The following is a 27,756-nucleotide window of genomic DNA, read 5'->3' on the forward strand; positions in this document are numbered from 1 at the left end:
ATTTCCACAGGGCCCAACCTGAAGTCCCTTAAAGGGACCTGACTCATTGTCCTGGCACCTAACTCTTTTGGAGTGTCACTTTTTGCCCCCCCCCCCCCCCCAAGTCATGAGCCCCTTCCCAATGCTCAGGTGTAGAGAGGAAAGCATAACCAGCCAGGGTAGGAGCCAGGAGCCTTTCTCCATGGGCAGCTCCAGGAGGAGGAGGGCAGGGTTGCAACACTGAGGTGTCTGAATAGGGGATGTCATCTATCTCCTGCAAGGTGGTGGGGTGGGGGGCAGGAGTTCAGAGCCATCTCAGTCTATAGGCACATAGACACCCACCCTCCCATGCAGCAATGCCAGGGAGCCAACACCAAGGGAGGGGGAAATACATGCACTCTGTATTTCAGAGCCCCCATCCCCTCCCAGGAACCCTCAGTCTGGAGCCTGCCTCTCTCTCTCTCTAACCCCTGGCACCCCCTGCCCAGCCACACCAGCTTAATGCCCCTTGTCTCACCTATGCTTACATGATCCCACCAGGGGTGCTGTGTAGTTTGGGGTGTCTTTAGGGTCATCCTTCAACAAGGGGAACCTCCCCTACCCATGCCCCCAGCTCTCCTTCCCCCTTTCTCTCATGCTACAGGCCCCAGACCTCCTTTAGCTCTCTTCTGCATGGAGATGGCTGCCACAGAGCTGCTGGGCTATAGCAGCAGATTGGCAGAGCACAGAGCTCCGTTCACAGCTCTGCGTCCCCCCCTGCCCCATGTTAGTTTCCCCAGCTGGAAAGGCAGGATGATGTTCACACTTCAGGAGAGGGTGGTGGTAATGGATGGACAGACCTCCTTTGCACCCCGGCAGGCAGAGCAAACCCCAATAAAAGCCAAAGAGCCTGCTCTTGGGCAAAAATTGAGACCCACACAAAGAGCGGCGTGGCCTTTGTCCATCCATAGGAAGTTTTTCCAGCATGCTCCTAGGGGGCATCCATAAAAGCAAGAACTAAAATGGTTTGAGGTTGAGTTCTATCAAAAATACCCCCTCTCTCGCCCCCATTCCTTCCCCCCCTTACCCTTTTCTGAGTACTCACAGTCGGCTCACATGCCATTATAAAAAAGGAACCCAGTATCCTGAGTCAGCCACTACCTTCTCTCTCTAACCTCTGGCAGGTTTCCACAATAGATTAGAAAGATGCAGCTTTTCTTTTATTTCAGCCAGCAGTTAATTGCACAGGGGACAATGCATTAAAAAAAATTGTAAAAAAATATATATGTATATACTGTGTTGTAGTCTATGAAATCCAGCATGTATTTGGGTGAACAGATTCCTAGATCAAGAGGGATTTTTCATAGATTGGCCCTGCTCTTCCCTAGGGAAACAGTCTCAGGTTTTTAGGGGTGACTCCTAGTATAACCCACCTTGTTCTACCACTTGTGAACTCAGCCCTCTACCTTGGGGTAGAGGGAATTAAACACTCACAGCTCATGAGGGGGGCATCACCTCTGGAGAGTGAGAGGGGCAGTGCCTGCTCAGACAGACCAAAGCAGAGAACTGTTTCAGCTCAACTCACTGATACGAAAAGATTGTTGGCAGCCATGCTCGTCCCAGATTATCAGCGAGAGCAGGTGGGCGAGGGAATCTCTCTTATGGAACCAACTTCTACTGGTGAATGAGAATCAGACTCCATAACTCCCTCTTGGCCTTGGTTTGACCATCCCCCTGGAAGGAAGAGGCTCTCACATGACCACTTGCCACAAACGGTAACAAAAGACACACGGACAGGCCCGGGTGATGCAGACAGCAAACGCCCCCACCACCTGGTGGGAGAGCTCTCTGTTTATTAAACTGGCACATCCACCCCACACGAGCGGGCAGCGCCATCGTGTGGCAACACACCAGAGAGACGGGCACAGTGCACCGTTCACAAACAGAACACAATATACAGCAGGACACTGCCCCACCCCAGCCGCACACCCCGCATCCAATGCCACGAGGACACACAAAGAGAGGGGAGGGATGACCCTTCCCACAGCCCAGCCACCCTACCCCACCCAGGTCCTTCTAGAGAAAGTATAAAACCACAGTTAGAAATAAAACAAAAGCACAGCTGGAGGGGGAGGGAGGAAGAGACAATCAACACCCCACCCCTCCCTGGGAGCAACAATCACAGGGGCCTGTAGGAGACCCCTTCCAAGCCTCTTCCCCTATCCCAGAAACCAAGTCCGACTGGAGGCCACTCCTTGCTAGCGCAGCAGGGGTAGGGGGCGGGTAACGTGTGACAATCTTACTGGCTAGGAGGGGGAATATGGGACTGGGGCGGGAGCTGAGATATACTTGGGGGGGATAGAGGATGTGGGGAAGGCTAGGGCAGGGAGCTCAGATATGCACAGTGGGGAATCTCAAGGGTTGGGGGGAGATCTGTGTGATTAACAGCATTTTCAGTTTGCTGGTGGTTCAAAAAATAATAGTTTAAAAACCAAAAAATTCTGGCAACTCAAAGGAAAAAAGATAGTTTCAAGTTTAGAGCATTTTAAAGATTAAAAAAAAAAAAAAAGAAAATGGAAAGCAATTTTGAAGCAAAAAAGCATCATTTGCCTTGTAAAAAAATCAAAACATTTCCATTTTTTAGTGTTTTGTTTTGTTTTTTTTCCTTTTTCCCCCTGTTCTAGTCTGGGGGTAGGACTACTCCCCCATCATTAGCAAGTGCATAGGAAATACAGAAAAGGGTGGGTCTTGGGGCACTGGCACCCCTGGGAGACAAAAGGGGTGCTCAGGACAGGATGATCTCAGCCCCTCACTAAAAGGGGCTGTTGTGGCAATGAAGGGGGTTTCCAGGCAGTTTGGAACAGGATCAGTTCCTCAGGCATCCCAGCTTGGGGGCTGCTGTGATCTCTCTGGGGCAGGGTGAACAGGCCTTGTGAAGCCTCTGGGTTTCCCCTCCTCCTCTCCCTGCTCCTGCCACCACTCTGGCAAACTCCATCTGCAGCCAATCGCAACTCCTATCCCTCCCTAGTCCTGCCTCACCTACCCCCACCCAGCCACATCACCTGCTCCCCTCTCCTCTGCCCCACAGGGACTTCACAAGGGCTGCAAGGGGAAAATCCCCAAGCCAGGAAAGCCCAAGAAGCCAAAGAACTAAGTAACAAGACAGGAGAGGGTCAGGATCCCAACAGGGAGCCACCTCACCCATCCCTTCCCCATCTCACTACAGGGATGGGACCTGGCACCCCACTCACTAGCTGCAAAGAGGCCATTAGGTCACAGCACCACAGAGGCCAAGCAGGGTTATGGATGAACTATAGATTTTACTGGGTTCCTGTTTCCCCAACATGGAGGCTAACCCCAGGTCAGGCATGTTTCCAATCAGCCCCCTGCCCCCCCCCCCACCTCCGAACAGCACAGAGTCACACTAACAGGAGTGTATTTGTGCCCTTTTCCCACCTTCCTGAGGGGCATGCGGTGGCCATTTTGCAATGTGGCCAAGCCTGACTGGGCGCCTCTCTTTCAAGATGGCCGCCCAGCTTGCCTCGCCCCCATGCCGTGGTGAACAGCCAGTGCCAGCGGACTTGGCCTCCAGGTCTAACTTAAGTACCGTTTCCTTTAAGCGTCCTAGCGCCAACGTCATCTTCAAGTGTGACGTGATAGATATACGTACATATATACGACAAACCCCCAAAACATGAGGTATATAAATTCAGATTGTACCCAGGGGGACTCCCCCATACAAACAGTTCAAAGAACCCATCTTATGGGGGGGGGCGGGGGGGGAGAAAATCAGACCTCCCCTCCCCACATAACAACTCACCCCCACCAGGTCTGACCAGACAGAGCCACCCCGGGGGTATGGCTCCTTCACAGGTACAAGGAGATCAGCTCACACAGTTCTGGACGGGACTGCAGTAAACTACACTTACTGAGACAGGGAGAACCAGACTTGGTTTTGAGCCGTACAGAAGGTATCAGGGACTGAGGGATTTCTCTCCCGCACACCCCACTGCACAAAACTGAGCCACCTGGACTAGTTCTGACGCAGGTGAGAATGGATTAGGGGGAGTGGGAGGGGAAGAGGGACCCGGAGAAGACCGGGTCTGGTTCTGATCCATCCATCACGGATTCCCATCCCCTGCTCTAGCACTGTTCACATAGTGGCTGGAATGAATCGTTAAGGAACTCGTTCTGCTCCAGCCCACTATGGACCGGCACCAGGAGACTCGTACCCAGCTAGTTCTGGTCCTGACCCAGTGTGGAACATATCAAGGAGACGGGATTTCCATCTCATTTCCCCAAGGCTCAGATCCAAGCAGGCAGCAGACCTGGTTCTGACCCGATGTGCGGTGGGATCGGGGAGGCAGGCAGGCCTGGGAGGGTGAGGTGGGTTGGGAGGGGGGTACCAGACCTGCAAACAGCACATTTCCAACTCACACTGAGTCCACAACATGAAAGCAGCAGTGACATAACAACACGCAACCAGTCTCCTAACCGGGCAAGACTAGGACCGGTTTGAATCCTTGGCATTCCCACAGGCCTTTGCAGCGGCTCCCATGCGGTGCCGGAGCTGCCTTATGGGACAGGAGCACTTCCCGCAGGGTAGTGCCCTAAGAGGCAGTTCATTTTCACAGGGTTTAGCGGTTCAATCCCCCCTCCATTCCCAGCCAAGTGCAACAAGATTAACGTAACCTTGGGTGCGGGCGGCGCCCATGTTGGGAGACCAGCCCCACAGATATGCCCATTGACGAGGCACTGTGGGCCCCCTCCTCTGCTCCAACCCCAAGCCACACGTCTCAATGGTGCGACTGGTGCCCTCTGAGCGTCACAGCAGCGGGAGGAGGAGGTGGGGGAGGGTGCAGGCACCGGGGCAGAGAGGAGGCAGCGAGTGTGGGGCACCGCCACGTGACAAAGCGCTGCTCCCACCACAAAGAAATGCCATCTCCTCCCCTCCCTCTGTTCTCAGTCCTTCTCCTGGGCTGCGCTCTCCTCCGTGATGCCCTGCACCGCCAGCTCGGCCAGCACATTGTCCAGATAGTTGGAGTCTGGGTAGCCGTGGCCCGTGAGGTTAGAACCAAACTCCGTCTTGTGGTGGATCTCGTTCCAGATCACCGTGTCCGACTCACCGGTGGTGCTGGAGGTACCGATGGCAAAGATCAGGCGGCGGTCCCAGGCCACGAGCAGCAGCTTCAGCACCTGGGGGAGTGCAGGAGGGAAAGGTTAATACACAAGCAGCTGAGAGCCCACCCCAAGACAGGCTGGAGTCTGCGCACAGCCTCTCCCAAGCTTGAGTGGCGCGGTTCATCGTTAACTCTGAAACATAATGATGACAGATAACATGATAACTCTGTTATTTCACAGCTGTTCATCCAGCTGATGTGCTTCTCCACCACCAACCTGGCTCCCCAACCAAAATCTCCAGCTGCCTCTCATGACAGGCAAGGCACTGAGTTTTCCATACAAAATGCGGCAACATGTTATGACCAGCACATTCAGAAGCAGCACAAAACAAACATGAGTTTATTTTCATATCAAAATTCAATAAAAAACTCCAGGGTTCAATTTGGGGGTTTGTTTTTTGTTTTAAATGGTCTGCAACTGACATTGTATCTGGTCTCTTGTGCACAGAGCGCTCCTGGACTTAGGTCTGGCTCGCTGTGAAGTATACCGGGGCTTTCTCTGGCATGAACCCACAGCCTCTGAAAAGGCCTCGATTGTCCATTAGAGATGTCACTGAAATGGTGGGCTCCTGGCATCTTAGGTCTTTTGCAGGAGACCAAGTGAAAGGAGCTGGTACGTCCCAGAGCTGAAGATCATCTACTAAGAAGAGCTTGTGTCGGGGACGCAAGCACCATCATTATGTATGAATCCCCATCATCATCCAAAGATGCCTGGGCTAGTCCGGCAACCCTAAATCTCCTACAGATTTCCCTCCCTCATCGGCTCTCCAATGAGGAGGGGGCAGCCTGTCCTATGACAGCCCCTTCTCTCAGCTCCACAGGACAATAACCCCACTCTGCAGGGATGCTCTGTCCCCTCTCCGGATCTGGAGAACACTTTCCACCTGGGATGTTAGGGGTGTGTGGTTCTTCCTTTGGCTATTGTCCCGCCCCAAACCAGCTGCTCTCTTGGGGAAAGCTCACCTCACCCCACCCCACACTGCCCTAATGAACCACTGACTGAAGGCAGAATCCCCCCCCCAGTCCGAATGTCCTGGGTTTGGGAGACATAGGACAAGACTTAAGTTCCCTCTAAGCTGCACAGCCACGCAGCAGCCTATTAAGCACCGCGCAGGTGCTCAGGGCTGTGGTGGGGAGAGGCCAATCCAGCCAAGCCCTAGAGCTTCCGTGGTGGGGAGAGGCGCCTCTTCCCTGCCACCCCCCCAGCCCAGGTGCTACTGCGGGGTGGGGGGGAGAGCTGGTGGGGAGTCCTCTCTCCCCGCTGTATCCCTGGGACAGCCTGCATCCCAAACCCTTCATCCCCGGCCCCACCCCACAGCCCTCTCCCCTCCCCACCCCAACCCTCTGCCCCAGTCCTGAGCCCCTCATTGCCAGCCAGAGCCCGCACCTCAACCCTCTGCCCCAGCCCTGAGCCCCCTCCCACACTCCAAACCCCTTGGCCCCACGCCCACCACATGAATTTTGTAATGTGCACAATATGAAGGTGATGTGTCACACATTGCCTTCATATTGGTGCACATAACAAAATTCATTCTGCATATGTGTGGGAAAAATCAGAGGGAACACTGGCAGGACACCCCTCACCTTTCGGCCCTTCTCGCTGTCCGGGAGGTAACAGTGTCGAGGGAATCCGCGGGCTGTGAAGCCTTTCCCGGGGTTTGGGTGTTCTGGTCCCTGTGCAGATCGAGAGAGAGAAATTGCATCCTTTGGGATCTTGAGAGGGTGCATAAGCGCTGTTTAATCTTGAGTCATCACAGCATCACCAGCTGCAGGGCTACACAACTGCAGGGCCCTCCAGTGCCCCCATCACCCACTGCTGGATCTGCTACAAGCCCCCCGCCAGGGAGAAGGGTGCCCAGCCAGGGGCCCATGGCCCTGCAGAGAGACATTACCCCGAGCTCCCCATGCAGCCTGCCTGTCCGGCAGCACTTCCAAAGAAGGCTGCTTCTAATGTACGCGCCATCACCAAGCACAAGACAGCTGCTGCACCAGCACGATCATTCCCTCCAGGAACTGGGTCACAACCAGAGACAGCCCTTGTGGGTATGGAGTTATCACAGATCTCTCTCCATGGCTGCACCAAGGCAGCTACACGCAACAATACAGCAACTGCTCTCAGGAGAGGCGCCTTCCACACCCATCTGCTCTGATCCAGGGATCTCCTGAGGCAAGTGGGCAGAGGGGGTACATAGGGTTTTATAGGGATCCCCCGAGTTGGAAATCTGCATAATAATTCATCAAAGGGTGGCACATGAGGTCTCTACAGAGCGCCAGCAGCCCACTGGTCATCACGATCGCTGTGACATATATGTACAGATAATATTTAAGGGGTTATGCATCTATACTGAAAATTATGTTCTCAAGGTATGTGAGTTAAGGCGGGTGTGACATTGCACCCCATATTCTTCACAGTGATATGACGATATGCTAAGGACATAATTATGATGCATTTTGTACAAGATGGGTAATGTGAGGTGTCATTGGAAAAGTTATAATTTGCTGAATATGATTATTTGCGTGCATGAATCATTTTTGTATATAAAATTAGGAATATTGACTATGTAGCTGTATTTCCATCCTGCTTACTCTGGGTGACACCCACAACTAGCCTTTCTGGTACAACAATGAAGAAGCCAGACAGTGCTGATGGCCCATCAGCAAAGACAATGGACCATGGAAAAACTTAATCTTCCCCTGTAAACATTCCAGGCAGCCTGTAAGTAATGGCTGCTATAACTCAGCAAGGTATGCAAGGGCATTTAACCAGGCCCCATGACTCTGGGCTCCATCTTGGGGATGTCAGTGTTTTTCCACAAACTGAGTTTGGGACAAAAGATTCACGCCATATGCTAAAGCTATATAAGGCAGGGAGTGACATCATCTGTTGTTCTTCACTCCACACACAAGAGGACTCCTGAAAACACCTGAGGAACAAAAACTGAACTGGGGGAAGTGCTGGACCCAGGCTAAAGGGATTTCTAGCCTGTGTATGAAAACCTGGGGATTCCAAGCTGCAAAGCAAGCTTGTGCCTTAAGAATCTGCAGCCTCCTTGTATCATCCATCAGGGTGAGAGACTGTTAATTCAAATCCTATCTTTCTAGTATGTTGAGCTTAGTTTGCATTTTTGTTTATTTACTAGGTAATCTGCTTTGATCTGCTATCTTTTGTAGTTAAACTTATTTTATGTTTTAATCTAAATCAGTAAGTTTGGAGTGAAGTGCTTGGGAATCTTAGCTCAGGGGGCTGTTGCATTTCCTCTCCACATTTAGGGAGGGATGAACTCTATTAGCTTACAGTGCAAGATGGTATAATTTTGGGTTTATACTCCAGTGTGTGTGTGGGTGGCGGGGGTGGTGGTTCTAGCTGGGAAGCTGGTGGTTACTTTGGCTGTAGCCTCTCTATTGTTGGTTCATGCAGTGGCTGGTCAGAGAGCTTGCATGTAACTGCAGCTGGGTGTGTCCCTACCTGTGTGAATGCTGGAGAAAGTGCAGGACCGGGAGTGAGTCTGCTGCTTGTCACAGCAGCATAGTGTGAGAAGAAGCGCCCAGGCTGGTGGGTCAGAGGGCTCAGTGGTACCAAACTTCCAGGTGGCACCCCAGGGGGAACCCATCATAGTGGGTAAACAGGTGACGTGCCTCAGACCATTCCAGGCTGAGCTTACCTCCCTGTCTGAGCAATACAGATCTATTTGCATACATAGCCAAGCTGCTAATCAAGTAAGGAAATATACAAGGGATCCTGCTTACAAGTACAGATGACAGATTGTCAGGGGATATCTGGGGGGGCAGGGGTACCCCTGGCATTCTTTACTGAGGACACAAGCGTGACTTGCCTCATGGGAAAAGGATCACAGCCAGGCCTGGCTGAAACACACTGGCAGGGCTTTGTGGGGAGCTTTAGCTGACTCGGTCTAGGTTATCGAACACACATTATGATTTCACTTTAGATGTAACCTTTTGTTTCTAAAATTTCTACTTGCTTTCATTTGAATCTCCGTGCCTATATTGGAATTGGAAAAGGTACAGAAAAGGGCAACAAAAAGGATTAGGGGCATGAAACAGCTTCCATATGAGGAGAGATTAAAAAGATTGAGACTTTTCAGCTTGGAAAAGAGACAACTAAGGGGGGGATATGATGGAGGTCTATAAAATCATGATTGGTGTGGAGAAAGTAAATAAGGAAGTGTTATTTATTCCTTCTCATAACACAAGAACTAGGGCTCACCCAATGAAATTAATAGGCAGCAGGTTTAAAACAAACAAAAAAATATTTCTTCACACAATGCACAGTCAACCTGTGGAACTCTTTGCTAGGGTATGTTCTGAAGGCCAAGACTACAAGAGGATTCAAAAAAGAACTAGAAAAATTCATGGAGGATAGATCCATCAATTGTTATTAGCCAGAACAGGTAGGGATTGTGTCTGTAGCCGCCTCTGTTTGCCAGAAGCTGGGAATGGGCAACAGGGGATGGATCACTTGATGGTTACCTGTTCTGTTCATTCCCTATGGGGCACCTGGCATTGGCCACTGTTGGAAGACAGGATACGGGGCTAGATGGACCTTTGGTCTGACCCAGTATGGCCATTCTTATGCCTTGTTAAATAAAGTTTGGCTTGTTTTCACGACACACTTGTCTCAGTGCTGTGTGTTTCACAGAGTCGTGACTGGAGGTGGAACTGGTAAACTGGGAGCAGCGAATCTGTGAATTTTGTGAGTGTCCAGTGGAGCGGGGGCTGGATGCTCCAGGGAGATGCTCAGAGGGTTTAAGGTTGGAGTGTGCTTATCGCTATGCCACTTGAGTGATGGAGGGCTGGCGAGGCCTAGAGGGGATTGAATCTGTTGCCTGCGGAGGCAGGGAACAGGCCCCCTGTAGGCACAGACAAGGTTTCCTCACGCTAAGGGCAGGTGGTAGCAAAGCGCCTCCCAACCCCAGATAACTCCGGGAAGTGTCACACACGCCCCCTCTCTCCTGTAGAGCTGGGGTCTCACCTGGACCCCTGGCGCGATGTTGTAGATGATCCGAATGGTTTTACAGTCAGGGTGCCCAGGCAGCGAGTGAGGGATGAGGTGATATTCCATCTTCCCGGGGGGCTGAGTCCCAGTCTTCACCCCATATATGGTTTTGCAGGTTGGGCACTGCAAGCTCCCATCCTGAGAACAAGAGTAAGAAAGGAAGAAAGGAGAGAAAGAAACCAAATCAGGAGAGCTTCCTCCTTCGTTTTTACTGTTGTCAGACTGACATTCCTCCAATCCCGCCACATACCCCTCTACTGAACCACACACACTCCCCCCGCACCTTGTCTAGGAAATAATATGAATGATCAAAAATGGTTTTTCCCATAAAATGATTGAGAATGAAACATTCTTTGTTTCTTTCAAAAACGTTTATGGAATTTTTTCAGGTTTTTTGACTAAACAATTTCCTTTTCTCCCCCATTTAATTTAAAATCGAAAAGTTTTGTTCTGAGTTTCATGTTTCTTCCTTCTTCCTCACGCCTTTCCCTCGCTTTTCTTGGTGGGGGGACAAAACCCAAAAATGAAAATCAAAATGATGCAAAACATTTTTGATTCCCCAGAAAATTTCAAACCAAACAAAAATTTGTTTGGTTTGAAAAGCCATTTTTCAATTAGAAAAACTTCAACCTTCCCTAGAATATATTGAATGGATCTTCTTCCCAAGACGCACTGATCAATGGTCATCTGCGTGAATCATTTTCAAGAAGAAAGAGAGAGAGACCTGCCCCAGTGCCCATAGGACACTCTTCTGCAACGTGAGAGACCCAACTTCAAATCTCTTCTTCCGATCAGGAGGTGGGGAGGGAGGGGGATTGAATTCATGTCTCCCACAATCCAGGGGAGTGTCCTAACTCCTGGGAAAAAGCTTTTAAGGGAGGTGGCACCAATGCTTCCTTCTCTGGCCATTTTGTGACTCTAGATCAGTGGTTCTCAATCTTTCCAGGCTACCATACCCCTTTCCGGAGGATGATTTGTCTTGTGTACCACCCCCAGGTTTCTTAAAAACTACTTGCTTACAAAATCAGACATAAGAATACAAAAGTGTCACAGCACACTATTACTGACAAATTGCTGACTTTCATCTTTACCATTAATTATAAAATAAATCAATTGGGATGTAAATATTATAGTCACAATTCAGTGTACAGTATATGGAGCAGTATAAACAAGTCATTCTATGAAATTTTAGTTTGCACTGACTTCGCTAGGGCTTTCTATGTAGCCTGTTGTAAAACTAGGAAATATCTAGATGAGTTGATGTACCTCTGCAAACCCCCACGGGTACGTGTACCCCTGGTTGAGCACCACTGCTCTAGGCCTTTAAAAATGCCCAAAACAAAATGTCTTGGGTTGCTAAAACATTTCATTTGACCCAAAACAAACTTTTTTGATGTGGCAAATTTTTTCAGAATTTTCAAATTCAGCTTGACCCAAACCCTTTTTTTTTTTTTTTTTTTTTAAACTTTCCAGAACGGTCAGCAAACCAAAAAAAATGCAGTGATTCACCCCGCTCTACTCACAATACCTTCTGTAGTACAGATGGGGAAAATGAGGCACAGAGCAGGGACCTTACTGGAGTTGAATTTCAGCGGTCTCATGCTCCCATTCTCTTCTATGGTCTGGGCTCCTCAGCTGGACTTCAACTCCCATGATGCATCGTGGCTATACACCAGTCCTGATGCAACCGCCTCCCCTCACCAAGACAAGGAGGCCGTGATGCAACAGGGGAGACATAGTCCAAGCAGGTAGCCTGGCCAATAGAGGAGAATGGCGTCATAAGGCACCTACAAAGTAACTCGTAGGAGGCACCACAGCTTACTTTCCAAATGGAAATATTTGGATTGTAGCCAAGATACTCTAGCTTTAGATTTTTTTGCCAAAAACTCAAAAATTCTCCAGCAGGTGAGGGGACATTTTCCAACCATATCTGCACATCTGCAAAGGTCTCATGACTCCCCATCTGTACCTCTAACTACTGCCTCATGCCCAGCAGCAAACCAGATAATCTTTGCAGCACAGACAGGTGTCCTAACGAAACAGGATAAAACCATGGGAAAGCTGTGTGAAATTCACTGATGGTTTAAGGGAAGAGAATGGAAGAGGCCGTCTGGGGCAGGGATGGCCAGATATGAGGAAGACCCACGCTGAGAATGGTTTCTACTCGACTTGCTAACGTTTACTGAGACAGCCAAGCATTCAGGAAGGGTCAATCGGCGCTCACCGCAAAGTGACTAAGCAAAGCCCTCCTGTCCCACAGAGCCAATGGAAGACACCAGGAGAAATAGCAGAGAGAACACTGGGCTCTTACAGCCTATCAGGAGGGAGGATTCAGCCCCAGGCAAGCGATCTGATTGGCTCAGCGTCCAACCCCAGGGAACATTCTATGCTAGGACCCAGTCCTAGCCAGGGCCCTGTAGTGGCAGCTGGCCGAGCCCCCCACGCACCTTGTTGCCGTTGTTGTACATGGCGACCAGGCAGTGGAGGTGGTAGATGTGGCCACACTTGGACAGTTTTCCCACTAGGTCGGGCTTGACAGCTGGCTGGGGTCCCTTGTAGCCAGAGGGGGTGGAGAGGCACTCCATACAGATGGTGCAGTCCTGGGGGGGGGGGGGGGGGGGAGGAGCAGCAGAGGAGGAGGAGGCAGTAAGAGGAGAAAGTTGAGTCAGACAGGAGAGACGGACCTGGTCTGAATCCAGCCCAGGCTCGCAGCGATTGAGCACGCAGGCCAATGTGAATGAGCCACGTTGGGGGGGGAGAGAGAGGAGCATTTTTCAGCCCAGGTCCCACTGGGCAAGAACTACTGCCACGCAGGTTCAGTGGGGCGGCGAGGCTAAACAGGAATCAGAGCCCCGTCATCAGGGTAGGGTCAGGGCCCACTGGCGGGGGAAGCCAGAGCTGGCCTTGCTCTGTGGAAGGACAGGCAGATGTGAGCTCCAGTGGCATCAGCCTAGCCCTGTTTGCCGGCGCAAGGATCCCCTTCCCGAGGACACACCAACAGTCAGAAGCAAGCAGCTATGAAACGCCCCGAGTGCAACTCTGCCATGTGCTTACACCCACCCAGACAACGTGCACACAGCATGCAACCCCCTACACCTCACATACAGCGTGAGCAACCTTTCCTCACATTTCACCCAAAAGGGTGTGTTTGCATGGCAAGATAACCAACCAGGGACAGCTCCAGCTCGCTGTACGATCCTGGTGTAGACGTGGCTCTGATCTCGCTGTAGCTGGCAGAGGTCACCTGAGGGATGCGGGGGTAGAGCATTGACTTTGTCCAGCTACACTGAGGTCAAATCTACCTGTGCCTTGTCTTCTCCAGGATTGTACAGCCAGAGCCCTAATGCACTGCAGAACTACAGAGATTTTGGCAGTGAAGACCTAGCCCAAGACAGACGACCGACCCTACACCCCAACAGACGGCAACCTGGCACACCACGCTCTCACCTCGTCCGGAGGATGACGCACCTTCTGCAGGTATTTCTTCAGCACCTCCTCCGGGGTTTTACCTGGGGCAGGTAGGAAGAGAACCGGCACATGGGAGCAAGAGTTACACTGCCCTGAACGTGTCTGGGGAGACATGAGGCACCCTAGGAAAGGGGCGCCATGGGGAAGGGAGGGTTGAGGGGGGACAGAGCCCTGGGGGGAGGGGAAGCTGTGCAATAAGGCTGGGGTGAATGGCACCCTGGTGGGGAGATTGGCAGGACATGGGGACAGAAAGGGGCTCCCGCTAGGGGCGTGCAGACTCCCAGAGGCTCTGAGTAAGGGCTCACACTCACCTTTCTTGGCCTGCTTTTTGGTGGTCTTGCGGCAGGTGTTGGCCACGCCCGGGATGGATTTGATTTCGCTCTTGCTGACGGGTGGGGGGTGCAGCACCAGCTTGGGGGGGCGGGTGAGGCAGACGGGCAGCCCCGCCGCACTCATGAGGATCCCGGTGATCCCTGCCGGAGAAAGATGAGGAAAGGCCCTGAGAAGCCAGCTCCGAGGAATCTCAGGCACCCCCACAAGCCCTTCGGGCCAGCGACCCAAAGCCCCACCCTGCCTCTAACAGATCCAGACCCACCCTGTGAATCCCCAGCACCCTCACAGAACGGACATCCCAACCCCACTCGCTCCTAAACCGCAGCCTATGAGCCCCCTGTCCTGCCCTCCAATGGTGCTCTCCATCCCCTACCTAGAACAGGGACCCTCCCCACCCACCCCTTACAACAAATGGACCAATATCACTGTCTGTCCCCATTCCTCTGGGGTACAGGCTTGCCCAGAACCCCCCATCCCTTTCTACACAGGTGCTGCTCAAAGCTCACTCCCCACACCAGCCCCAGAAGTGTGAGTCTGCACCCCTGCCCCCGGAGGTCTTTATTGCTCAGTCACACTAGGCTGGCCCAACCGGTTGGCTCCCTCACCTGCCAGCGCGGGGTTAACAGGGCTTGAGCCGTTGAGATTCTTCACTGGTACGGTGGGAACCCTGAGGGGAAGGAATTGGGGGGTCAGAATTCACTGTGAGTCCATCCCCTTGGGGAAAGCCCCTGGCCCACTGATTGGTGCAATGCATGGACCCACCGCCCCCCAGAGGCTCCCCTGTCTCAGGCCACCGCCCCCCACCATGGGAGTCCTGGCTAGGGAGTGGGGGGGGCAAGTGAGGAGCAAACAGGAGCCCTCCAAACAGAGAGGGAGCGGGAACATCAATGGACAACGGAGAGCCCGAAAAGCAGGGGACATGGTCTGGGGCTGGGGCAGGCTGAGCGATCCGAGGACAAGGGGCTCAGCAAACCAGGGAGTGAATGTGGCTCAGCCTGAAGTTCACAAGACACCCCCCACTGGAGAAGGGGGCTGGCAAAGCAAGGGTACGTGGCACATTCCCTTTCCCAGGATGCCTTGCACCCAGCTCCCACCGCAGCCACTTGTCCTCTCCTCTCCTCTCCAGGCTGCACCTTGCAGGGGATGGGAGCTGTTATTGTTCATGTGACCCAACCAGACCAGCAGGTTTTACCTCCGGCTAACATCCTGCAGTTCACACACCTTGTGGGCCAACCCAGTCTGGCAAGGGCCAGCATGTGCACACGCGAGCCAGGGTGCGCACCCAATCTGGGTAGGAGCATAGGGCTAGAGGGTGGGTGGGGGAGACACTCATCATCTGATCTGGAAATACAGCCACCAGAGACAATGACAGGCTGAGGGGAGTGTGGGGCAGAGGCTAGAGAGCTCTAGTCCCCACAAGGCCTTGCCCCCAAAATTTCCTTGTCCTGATGACAACTGCACTCCAGAGTATTTCTAACCTCTGTACCTGGCCCTAAAAATCACCTCAGGCCACTGCTCCACCCACCCACGCACTTCAGACATGTCCGTGGCAGCCTGAGAGCAGCAGAAAGCTCCAGTTACACCCAGATGGTACACAGCCCTGTTTTCCGGGGCTAGCTCTTCCGCCAGGACTGACACAGCAGGAACATCACGATAATCCAGGCAATGGGATTTTTATACACACATCTCCTACTCATTCAAGAGATCATTTCTAGGGCTGGTGGGGCTACAATCTTTCAGACCTGGAAGCACAGCCAAGCTTTGGGGGTGGCAGTGCTGTTCTGGCCCAGACCAAGGCGCCGGGACTGAATATCACAAGACCTTGGGCTAGCACCGAACCTAATGACTGCACCACCTGAGATGGACTTACGAAAAGGAAAAGACAACACTGCAACAAGACTCGGGGAAATATACCACCAAGGGGGACTCTGGGTACAAGGCAGAACCCAGGGGGCAGAGGTCCCACTACGCCACCCACTCTCGTGTCCAGTGTTTGCTGCCAACCAGGTTGAGCCCAGAAAATAGCAGACATAGGCACCATCACAGACTGCTGGCTGGGCATGTACCGCTCATTGCCAATGAGGTCAGCTGAGCCCACAACTGGTGCCCCCCCCCTCTCTCTTCTCCATGCCCTGCGCTTTTTGCTGGTGTCCCAGTGAGGCCTGCTTTGCCCATTTTCTCCATCAATGCTTATGCCCCTGAAGGGCTAAGTGGCATTGGAGAGTCAGGGGAAGAAGTGGGGCTTCTAGGGGGCGATGATGGCAAAACAGCCCCACACACTTTGCACTGGGGGTGGCCCGTGTCCCATTCTGCGGCCTTGGAAGGGACAAATGGCCGTGTGAGGCTGCGGAATGAGAGACAGCTCCCCGGCGAGACACAGGGGTCGGGTGGCACAATGCCAGGGCACCAGCACGCCCGGCCGAGTCAGAATGTGCCATTTCCTGGCTGGACTTTTGACATGGCTTAGGGCGGGGGGGAAGCAGGGGGATCTATTTAATTCCTGGGGGCGGCAACAGAGGAGGGCGAGCCAGAACCGGGCACCTTCCTAGCCGGACAACAGTTGCCGTAGCGACAGACCAAGGCCTAGCCAGAGAATCCTCTACTCTAGAGACATGCCTGCCCCCCCCCCCCCCCCCGCGCGCTCCTCCTCCCCATGTCCCTTTTCTCTCAATCTTTAGAAACCCTGCCTGAGTCTCTGAACCATTCACAGCTCCTTTTGTTCCCGTGGCCCTTTCCTCCTGCTCTCTATCATGGGAAAGTTTCCCGGAGGGGTCACAGGCCTGGGCGAACGGCGACAGAAGGCCGATGGAAAAGACAGACAAAGGGCGAGAACCACGCTAATTAAATGGCCAAGAAAGGGATTTCTGGGGAGGGGGGCGAAATGTTTTCCTCATCAGGCAGCGGCATGAAAAGCTTTCTATAGGCCTTTTGATAGCGCCCCCCTCCCCCTGCAGGGCCGAGTGAAAGAATGTCCCATAGCCTCATTAAGATTCAAAAGGGGATTGCGGGCCTCCCCCATTTTATCGTTAAAGAGGTCTCTGGTATTTGTCGAGGGGGAAAGAGAGGGGCTGGGATGGGAAGAGGGAGATAGAGAGGGGCTGAGGTGTGGGCTACAGTTACAGGGGGCTTTATTTCTTCCTTAGGGACTTTCCACCACCCTGGAGGTTTGTGCCGTATAGATTTGGAGGTGACAAATAGCCACCACAAAGATTCTGGGCCTGATCCTCAGTGGGTGTAAATCAGAAGATGAAGTCAATGGAGCGATGGCCCATGTAGCTCCAGTGGAATCAGTGGGCCAGATCCCCAGCTGGGCTCAAACTGATTTACACCAGCTGGGATCTGGAACTTGGGGTTTCCTCCACCTACGGCAGCTAAAACACAGATACTATGGAATCCCCAGGCCAATTGTTAACGAAACTCCCAGGTCTTAATGGCTGGAACCTGGGACTGGCTGACATGGTCTAGACCCCAGTCACCTGGTGTAAATGCACCCTGCACACTTGGGCTGGGACTCACAAGAAAACTGCCAGTCTGGATCAGACCCCAGATCCAGCTAGCCCAATCTCCTGTCTCTGACAGTGGTTGGCACCATATGCTGCAGAAGAAGCTACATGAGCCTTACAGGAGCAGACAGGTTATAATTTCCCCCCACATTAGGTCTCATCGTGGTCTCTACTAGAGACTGGCTTAACCCCTGCATCAGGAGGTTTAATATCCCTGCTACCTTTGTTATCACTGACTGTTATAACTCTGGGTATTCTTGTTAATAGTGAAAATGTCCAGTTCCTTTTTGAACCTTACTAGATCGTTGGCCTCAACGACATCCTGTGGCAGAGAGTTCCACTGGCTAATGACAAAATGTGTGGAAAAGTATTTCCTTTCATCAATTTTGAATTCCCCCCCTCTCCGTTTCACTGACTCGCCCTTGTTCTTATGTTATGAGACAGGGATCTCCCTTCTCTAGACCAGTCAGTATTTTACATATTTCCATCACATCCCCTCTTATACAGCTCCTCTTTAAGGTAATCTTTTGCTATCTCTCTTCACAGAAGTTTTTTCAGGGCCCCAGCCATTCACACCGCCCTTCTCTGAACCCCTCTAATTCTACAACATCCTTCTGGAGACAGGGTGACCTGTGCCGTCAAAGGCATCCAGGCAAAGCCACCCCACTGGCTGACGTATTGGCACTACAAGTCTCTGTGTTATTCTCCATCCCATTCCTTGAGCACCCGAACAGCTTTTCTGACCATAGCTGCACACTGCGCAGAGGTCTCCACTGAGCTGTCTACAATGACAACTTATTCCTGAGCTGATGCGATTAATGTACGGTGCACGAGTGTTTAAATTTTCCCCTCCAGTATGCATTACACGGCATTTATTGACACTGAACTTCATTTATCATCACGTTGGCCATTCCCCAGGCTTGTTTGGGTCTCTCTGAAGTTCCTCGGAGCCCTCTCTGGTCCTAACTAACCTAAATAGCTTTGTGTCTTCTGCACATTTTCCTGTCCACCCTCCTTTCCAGATCACTAATAAATATATAAAATACCACACGGTCCAGTATGGAAATTATATCCCTCTGTTCACCTTCTGCCGGGATGAGAACGGACCACTGGACCCTACTTTTTGCTTTCCGACTCCTATCCAGATTTTGATCTACGACAACACTTGGCCTCCCATCCCATGCCAGCCTGGTGTCTTGACTGCTGAAGGCCTTTAAAGTAAAACAGCAGCAACACCAGAATGCAAGTACACACACAGCACGCGACTGAAACAACAGATGCACAGTCCCAGATGGGCAGCCATGACAGACGGACCCATGCTATAGTGGCAGCACAGATGTCCATGGACAAGGCCGAGGGTGCAGGGCACCGGAAACAAACAGCGGGACCCGTGATGCAGGCTCTCCTTTCAATGGATGTTAACTGAACGCAGCTGAAAGGGCCAGTGGGGCAGCCCTCGGAGCCCATTCCCAGAGTGGGTACTGGACAGGTTACCCCAGGGCAAGTTCCCCCCTCCCTCATGCACAGTCCTGCCAACAGCCACCAGGAAGTTCGGCCTCCATAGCCCACTTCACTGACCGTTGGCTAAGAAGCTGATTAGCACCAGCTATTGGAGGGCTGGCATTCTGTGATGTGGGTACCCTGGACCTGGGCTGATTATTAAGAACCCCAGGGGGAACCTCGCTTGCTCGCTCACTCACCCGGAGGCAATCAGCACACGGGACTGAGCGATGGCCAGGCGCTGCAGGTGGGTGCGGTTGAGGGTGTTGAGGCTGGCGCGTGTGGTCTTCCCATTGGCGGCAGGCGGGCTGGTGGCCGAGCTCAGGGCCGGTGTGCTGGCTGCCTGCCTCCGGCTCACCTGGGAGGCCAGGGTCTTCAGCGAGCTGCGCGTGGTGGCCGTGCCATCCGGGGGCTTGAGCCCAGGTGCTGGGATGGGAGGCTTGGGGCCACCCAACGGGGCGGAGGCTTTACGCTGCTGCTGCTGGGGGACCGCGGCGCCAGTCCCGCCATTGGCCCCAGCCGCAACCGCCGCCTTGACACTCATGACCAGAAGGCACTGGGGGCAGGTGCAGGGTGGGGTGGGGGGTGAGCTGGAAACGCCCGGGCTGGCCGGCCATGACTGGGACTTAGGCAGGGTGCCGGTGACCAGTGGGTAGACCAGGTCGAGGCGTCGGCGGATGCGGCGCTTGCGTTGGGTCTGCCGGTTGATCTGGCCCATAGTGCTGAAGTCAATGACGTAGCAGAAGCCAATGGAGGTGAGGTCGATCCAGGGGTGCTGCTTCTCGTAGGCATGCTGGATGGTGATGCCCACCTCCATGTCGTAGGCCGTCCACGAGCCGCTGTCGTTCTCCCACTCCCACACCACACCCTTGCCTGGCGCCGAGGAGGGGTCATAGTAACTCCGCCGCACTGGGCGGATGGTGCCTAGGGAGAAACAGAGAGATGAGAAGAGTCTGTGGTAGCCAGGCTACATACATTGTCCATACCCCACTCCCCAAGAGCATCCCTGGGAAGGGATGGGGGTTACAAGCTGGGGGCCCACAGCCTCCATGGGATGGGATGGGGGTACGAGCTGGGGGATACAAGACGTAACCAGCCCAAAGCAAGATGTCAGAGCCTTAGACCAGTGGTTCTCAACCAGGGGTATGTGTACCCCTGGGGGTACATCAACTTATCTAGATATTTGCCTAGTTTTACAACAGGCTACATAAAAAGCAATAGCGAAGTCAGTACTCTCTAAAATTTTATACAGACAATGACATGTTTATACTGCTCTATATACTCTACACTGAAATGTAAGTACAGTATTTATATTCCAATTGATTTTTTTTTTTTAATAATTATGTGGTAAAAATGAGAAAGTCAGCAATTTCTCAGTATTAGTGTGCTCTCACACTTTTGTATTTTTATGTCTGATTTTGTAAGCAAGTAGTTTTTAAGTGAGGTGTAGCTTGGGGGTATGCACGACAATTCAGACTCCTGAAAGGGGTACAGTAGTCTGGAAAGGTTGAGAGCCATTGCCTTAGACTGTAATTGAAATCAATGGGAATTAACCACCTAAATACCTTTTAGGGGATCTGGACTTAAGTTTTTAGGGGCAAAGAGTGTTTCTTGCACTTCAAACAAAGTCGCATGAGCTTAAGGGGAAGGGCTGATTTTATACCAGTTTATTTATCAGCACAATTGTGCGTGTGGACTCTCTTCCATCAGGCCTCATCTCCACTAGATTCATAGATTCCAAGACCAGAAGGGACCATTGCGATCATCTTGTCTGACCTCCTGTCTAATACAGCCAAGAGACCTGCTCCAAAACAATTCCCAGAGAACAGCTTTTAATAAAATGATCCCATCTTGATTTAAAAATGACCAGTGATGGAGTATCCACTGCGAGACTTGCTAAATTGTTCGAACGATTCATTAGCCTCCCTGTTACAAAGGAAAGCGTTTGCAGGTATAGCGATCCTGGCAACCCCTCCTACTGGAGGCACAGCTGATGCCAGCAAGAGTTCCTCCGCTGGTAGAGTTTATACCTGTTCTTTGAACAAAACAAGCAAAACCAGCAAAAGGACCTTTTTTGCCAGTGTAACTTTGTCTACACTGGAGCTTTTACCAGCACAGTTATGTTGACTAGAGGTGTGATTCTCCCTCCCCCCTCGTAATCAACACAGCTATGCCAGCAAATATTTTAAGTGTAGACCAGGCCTTAATCCAGCTGGTAGTAGTTTGTCCCTCATCAGTAGATTTACAAGCAGAAACTAAACAGATATAACCAGCACTAAGCTGGTACACAAGTCCACTCAAAAGTTGCACTCACTTGACTAAACCAATTTAAGTTAGACGAATGGAACTTGGGAGCAAAGACAAGCTGAGGGTCTGTGCAGCACCCACCACCATGAAGCCCAATTGGAGCTCGGGCCTTTATTGGCTACAAATAATGATTTTTTTTTAACTCTGTAAAAGACAGAAAATTTACAGTCATGGTTCCACAAACAGCCTTAACTCGGACCACCCCACCTCCCTACCCACCTCTCTTTGGAGTCTGCTGCTCATGTGGAGGTTACAGATACAAGGTGTATTACAATCAACAGGATAGAAAGGGTAGCCTGAGCTTTCTGTCCCCTTGGTTTTGATTTCCTCCACACAATCACCTCCAAATGCTGTTTGCACCAATGACATTAGTTGAATTGGACCTGAATGCAGTTTGACACCGCCCATAGCACTCAGCCCCAGCTCAGCTATGCGAGTCGTAGAGGACTATATTCAGAGGTGGCTACATTTTGTAGCAGAGCCAAGCCACAGGTATCCAGGGCAGCATCATTTCTGGGCTGTAGGCGGAGGGGTAAGAGCAGAGATGTGTCTCTCTGTTGACAGGTGGCTGAATGGAAGGAGAGTCTGTGTGTGAGTTGCTGCTCCACGGAGAGGTGAGAATGGAGGAGTAGAAGCGTATCTACATTACGGTAGTTGATAGTATTCCCAGCATGAATCAGAACCCAAAATTCACGGGACTCCAGTACTGGGAGAGTCCCAGTGAGCTGTAGTTCTCTGTGTGTGGGCACCCCAGAATTGGGCTGAGCCGCAGCAACTCATTTCATCCCTGGCACGGTGCAATGGCATTCTGTGTATTTTTGGTAATTCAAGGTTTGTGGTGCATACCGAGAATGTGGATGAAGGGTAGGGGTAGAAGGGAGTGGGGCATGGGTAGAGGACAAGCACTGGTAAAAGTGCAGAGTCCAGTTAAATGAGGTTCCACAAACTAGGAGATTCCTGAATTTCAGATGTTTTGTTGTTAAAATTACTACAAAATTTCTCTTTCCATTTTAAGAACCAACCTCCATTTGTAGCCTTCACACAATTGTGCATTTGGGAATTTCCTTAGTTTTTAAAGGAAATGTTTTACGACACTGATGCAAAAAAATTGTCACAAGGCAATACACGTGGGACTACAGTCCCTGCAAAGCCGAACCATGTTAGGCGATGAAACCAAGAAGACAACACTCAGATCCAGTACTCCGCGGGTGCCGCATGGACCCTCTCTGACCCAGCGCAGCTCAGTTGGTGAATCTCACAAACTCGGACAGCGTTAAGTTGTAAAACCCTGCTGGGCTTATTCTGATCACATGAGATCTCAGAGAGAGACACTGCTGGGGCACACTAACTGCTCTGCTGTGGTTCCCCTCTTGTGCCCGGTCCTGCCACCACCCAGGGCAGCAGCACAATTTCCCCTGACTTCAACACTGCAGGATCAAACTCCTCAAGAAAAAACTAACCTTTAGCTCTGTATGCGATACCTCATCCAGTCACTATTGCACTAAACAAACATGCAGCTGCTGGACCCAGCCCTCTGTGAGTAGGGCGTTCCCAAAAATAAAAAGCTTCTAGAGACTTTAAAAACAAACAAACACAGCAATGGAACCACACTAATCAATACTAATGACAGAGTCCCATTAGATATCCCATCGAGGATGGACAGCCCAGAGGTTAGGGTACCAGCCTGGGATTTAGGACACCCACGGTCAATTCGCTGCTCTGGCACAGATTTCTTGCAGGATCTTGGGCAAGTCCCTTAGTTTCTTAGAGGATCCCTTAGAGGATTGGTCCAAAAGAAATCTGGTTCAATGAGGTTCAACAAGGACAAGTGCAGAGACCTGCACTTAGGACGGAAGAATCCCATGCACCACTACAGACTAGGGACCGAATGGCTCGGCAGCAGTTCTGCAGAAAAGGACCTAGGGGTTACAGTGGACGAGAAGCTGGATATGAGTCAGCAGTGTGCCCTTGTTGCCAAGAAGGCCAATGGCATTTTGGGGTGTGTAAGTAGGGGCATTGCCAGCAAATCGAGGGATGTAATCGTTCCCCTCCATTCGACATTGGTAAGGCCTCATCTGGAGTACTGTGTCCAGTTTTGGGTCCCACACTACAAGAAGGATGTGGAAAAATTGGAAAGAGTCCAGCGGAGGACAACAAAAATGATTAGGGAACTGGAACACATGACTTATGAGGAGAGGCTGAGGGAACTGGGATTGTTTAGTCTGCGGAAGAATGAGAGGGGATTTGATAGCTACTTTCAACTACCTGAAAGGGGGTTCCAAAGAGGATGGATCTAGACTGTTCTCAGTGGTAGCAGATGACAGAACAAGGAGTAATGGTCTCAAGTTGCAGTGGGGGAGGTTTAGGTTGGATATTAGGAAAGCCTTTTTCACTAGGAGGGTGGTGAAACACTGGAATGCGTTACCTAGGGAGGTGGTGGAATCTCCTTCCTTTGAAGTTTTTAAGGTCAGGCTTGCCAAAGCCCTGGCTGGGATGATTTAGTTGGGGATTGGTCCTGCTTTGAGCAGGGGGTTGGACTAGATGACCTCCTGAGGTCCCTTCCAACCCTGATATTCTATGATTCTATGGGCCTCAGATCTGCATCAGTAAAGCAGACACACAGACACAGACACACACACAGACAGACACACACACACACACAGACAGACACACAGAGATGTGTGTGGATAAATATTAGAGATTGTGAGGCACCCAGACACTGCAATGGTGGAAGTAGAATAGAACACACTGAATTTTGCAGCTCAGCATGTGAACAAAGAAAGAATAAACTGGAGTTTAACTGTAATTACATACGGTGCTTCGTAACATGCACGTAAGCATGCTGTAAAGCACAAGGAAGTCTCAGAGCTGGTCTACACACCAGTTTGGTACCACTGTAATTATTCTGGTGAGATTCTACCTTCACATTTAAATCAGTACAACCCCTAGCATGGTTTATACTGGCATAGCTTCTGCCTCTTCCCAAATGGCAACAGCTATCACATCATAAGCACCGGTATATAGTTGAAGTGCTACAATTTTGGGGTACAACCCCTCACTTTGTCAGCTCCAACACTTCATTATATCTCCATGGGAGGTCACGCTTGGATTTTTAATTGTGCACATTAACATGGCAGGGGAAGGGAGTTCGAACGCTTCCCACATGATTTTTCGAACTCCAAGCTTGACAGAATTCCTCAGCCAATTAGTCTTGAGTTTTCAGTAGAAAATGTTTTAACTCTCCCGCATCGAGAAAGGCCACAGAATGAGACGTGAGGGGGACAAAGGGGGAACTGCCAAGGGAGCTGTGTGTGGGGAGGGGTGGGTCGAGAAACCAAGCTCCGAACAGCATCTGTAATTTATTATAATCCCAGATGAGAAGGGGAAGGAGCCAGTGCTGGCATTCAGCATCTGGCAGGTCCAGCGCCATGCAGCAATCCTGTGGGAAAGTCCCCCCTCCCCTCCCAAAGCCAGGGACATGCGGCCAGCCTCCCATTCAAGAAGGGAAGAAAAGGGACAATAGCTATTCAAGGCTCAGCTGGGGTCGTGACCCCCCACATCAGAACCCCTTAATGACCCAAAACAACAACATTCAGAGCAAGCCAGCGAGAGGCAGAACAATTCCCCATTCAGCCCAGCAGTAGGGCTGGGGTGGGGTGGGGGCCCACTCTAGCATCCACCACCCCACCCCCCTCCCTCCATCAGAGCCCCTGTTTCACTATTACTCCCTGCCTTCCTCTCAGCTGGAACCTGGGGAAAGAGAGGGTTGCCACTGGGAGCCCCATGTATGTAGGGGTGCCTCCACTGGAAACCGACTCCCCATCCCACCAAAGTGGATGGGGGGGGCCCTGCTGTCTGCAGATCTCAGGCCTGTACAAAAATGGAGAACCCCCCTCCCCTATCAACCCAGGGGAGATCTCAGAGCTGGGAGTGGGGTGGGCTTAACTCTCTGTGCCAGGAGCACTAGCCCACCAAGGGGCAGTTCATCTGGAGGGCTGTGGCGCCCTCCCCAGCCACATGGGAAATGAAAAGGGATCCGAGGACGGGTGCAATCACCATTGGGCCACAGCCCCCAGCCACGGACACCTGTAGCTTCTGGAGGGGTGTCACGCCAAGAGCAAAACCAACATCCCATTCAGAAAGGCTGCCCGCACCCTGGTCACCGCCCCTCTCCCGGGCATCCACCTGGGGGTCACCATCTCCCTCCCACTCCTCCGTGCTGGCTCACCATGTCACTTTTCTGGGCAGACCGGCTCACCATGTCACTTTTCTGGGCAGACCGTGAGCAATGGATTGCCTGGTCCTTCCATCACTGGGAGTGGTGTGTGTGTGGAGGGGTTATTCTGGACAGTCTCTAGAGAAAAATCTGGCCCCAATGAACCTGGACAGACAACTTGCCTCTCTCTCCATGGTGACTAGCCCACTGAGTGGGGTGATTCTGGAGGGCCTGGACCGAGCAGACACAGGGCCAGCAGGAAGGATGGGGAGTGGGAGCTGAGCCACGCCCCATGGGGGAAAGGAACCCACAGCAGGAGCGGTGCCAGTCCATGATCCATCTTGCTTGGGAACATCCAGGGCTAGGAGCATGGTGCCCATCTTCCCCAGCATCATGTCCGGCCATGCACAGGCCACCACTGCACCCTTGTTTCTGGGCAGGGCCACTGTTGTCTCCAGCTCAGCCCCCACAGCCAACTTATACCCTTGCATGTACGGGGCTGCACGGGGCACCAAGCCGAGAGTGCCAGAGAGGCTAGCTGAGGAGCCAACCACTGTGGCCCCACAGTAGCCCCAGCCAGCACCCTTCCCCATGCCAACAACCAGATTCTGCTCTGCCCTTTCGAGCGGCATAGCTTCAGCCAAGAGCCAGCATTTCCCCGCTTTATAACAAAGCAGGGAGGGGCTGCCAGAAAGCTGGGAGCCCCTGTGCTGTCAGGAGTCTCCCCATCCCAGCTGGCACTCCCCATGCTGCCATCTCTTCCCCCCACCCCTCCCAGTTCTACTCCCTTCCCACCCAGGTTCACTGGCCACCCACAGCCCCCCGGTGCCAGACTAGGCTCACACTGCTCCACACCCTGCATGCTGGGGGAGCTGCCCCACCTGCAACCTCTTTCCCCCTCCTCTCGGGATGCAGTGGGGATTCCCCAGCTCGGTGTGAGCTCACAGGCGCCCAGGGATTCCCAGGCAAGCCGCCTTTCCTGGGTATATTCCCGTTCTCGGAAACACCCACATCCTTCCCATTGCGAACCGGGGGCTGCCTCCCCGCAGGGAGCCCAGGTGCACCTGGGCTGGGAACACCAGCCTCCAAGTCTCGGGGACTGAAAAAAATCATGGGCACCAACCAGGGGCACTGTCACGCTTCGGGACCCCGGCCCTGCCAGTGCCCCTCAATCCCGACCCTCCCCCCTCAGCTCCCGCCACGGCTCTGCCAGTGCCCCTCAATCCGGACCAGGGCGCTACAGGGCAGAAAACAGAACGACCCGAGACAGGGACGGGACAATCCGGGTCGGGCTCCCCTTCCCCAGGGCGATCCGGGTCAGGCCAGGCCCGGCAGTGCAGGGCGATCCGGGTCACGCTGGGCGCCCCCCACTCACCGGTATCCTGGCGGAACTGGTGCATAGAGTGCAGATCCAGCAGGTAGGGCGCCAGCCGCCGGTCCGCCTGGCCCAGCACCACGCTGCCCGCCCGCGGCCCGGCCCGGATCACCGCCTCGATGTGGTGGCTGACGGCCGGGCTGTAGGGTCTCCAGCGGCCGTGCTCGTTCAGCCATTCCCAGACCACCACGGCCGAGGCCAGCAGCATGGCTCCGCCGGCCGGGTTCAGCGCCGCATCTGCCCGCGACCTCAATAAATCGGGGGGGGGGCCGGGTCCCTCCGGGCTGCTTGTTGAGGGGGGATGCAGCTCGCCCTCACTCCCCCCTCCCTGCAACGTGCCCCCCCGGAGCTCCCCTGCAGCGCCGAGACATTGCACTCATCCACCAAGACCCAGCTACGGGGCGCTGCTCTGCAATGGGGCTCCCGGGAGGAGGATTAGCTCGCTCTGGGTTTGTTGGGGGCGGGGGTTTAGTTACACTAGTTGCAGCGCCTCCGCCTCCTGCTGCTGCTTCTTTCTGCAACAAGCCCTTCTCGAAATTTCATGCTCTAGTTTTTTTCTCCCCCCCTTTGCACGGGATGAGCAGCAGCTCCACCTCCCTGTTGCTCTCCTGCCTCCTTGTTTTAGAGGAATTTGGGTGGTCGGGCTTTCCCGGACGCAGGCAGGGAAATGCAAGCCGTCACCCAGCTCGACGTCCCCTTTCCAAAGCCAGGAAGCGACGCCCCATTGCACGGCCCGGTTGCTTCCTTCTCTCCTGCCTATTGTATCCTCCCCAAACAACTTCCTTGGGTTTTGCAGCCGGGGAGTCTGAGCCGCAGCGCGAGCTCCCAGGAGCGTAGCGTCTCGAGGGCCCTCGCTGCCCCCTCCCTACTCTCACCACATTACCTCATGCCCGGCCCAGCGC

General features: G+C 52.7%; 1 protein-coding gene across 1 annotated transcript; it reads right to left on the bottom strand.

The window, feature by feature from the left end:
* Positions 1-3,774: 3,774 nt before the first annotated feature.
* DTX4 (deltex E3 ubiquitin ligase 4) lies at positions 3,775-27,756 on the bottom strand. The gene is made up of 9 exons (XM_074954501.1): positions 26,855-27,756; positions 19,157-19,880; positions 14,559-14,620; positions 13,932-14,093; positions 13,600-13,661; positions 12,600-12,752; positions 10,129-10,290; positions 6,723-6,812; positions 3,775-5,154 (listed from the first exon to the last, which is right to left on the bottom strand). The coding sequence occupies exons 1-9, from the start codon at positions 27,060-27,062 to the stop codon at positions 4,921-4,923; spliced, it is 1,857 nt and encodes a 618-aa protein (XP_074810602.1). The 5' UTR covers positions 27,063-27,756; the 3' UTR covers positions 3,775-4,920.

The sequence above is a fragment of the Natator depressus genome, chromosome 6 (assembly GCF_965152275.1).
Source record: "Natator depressus isolate rNatDep1 chromosome 6, rNatDep2.hap1, whole genome shotgun sequence".
Lineage (NCBI taxonomy): Eukaryota > Metazoa > Chordata > Testudines > Cheloniidae > Natator > Natator depressus.

Coding starts and splice junctions, on each gene's coding strand:
- DTX4 (XM_074954501.1), bottom strand. CDS start 27,062: ATGCTGCTGGCCTCGGCCGTGGTGGTCTGGGAATGGCTGAACGAGCAC. Junction 14,621..19,156: donor CGTGTGCTGATTGCCTCCGG/GTGAGTGAGCGA, acceptor CCTTCCCCTCAG/GGTTCCCACCGTACCAGTGA. Junction 5,155..6,722: donor ACAGCGAGAAGGGCCGAAAG/GTGAGGGGTGTC, acceptor GCACTCCCCCAG/GTGCTGAAGCTGCTGCTCGT.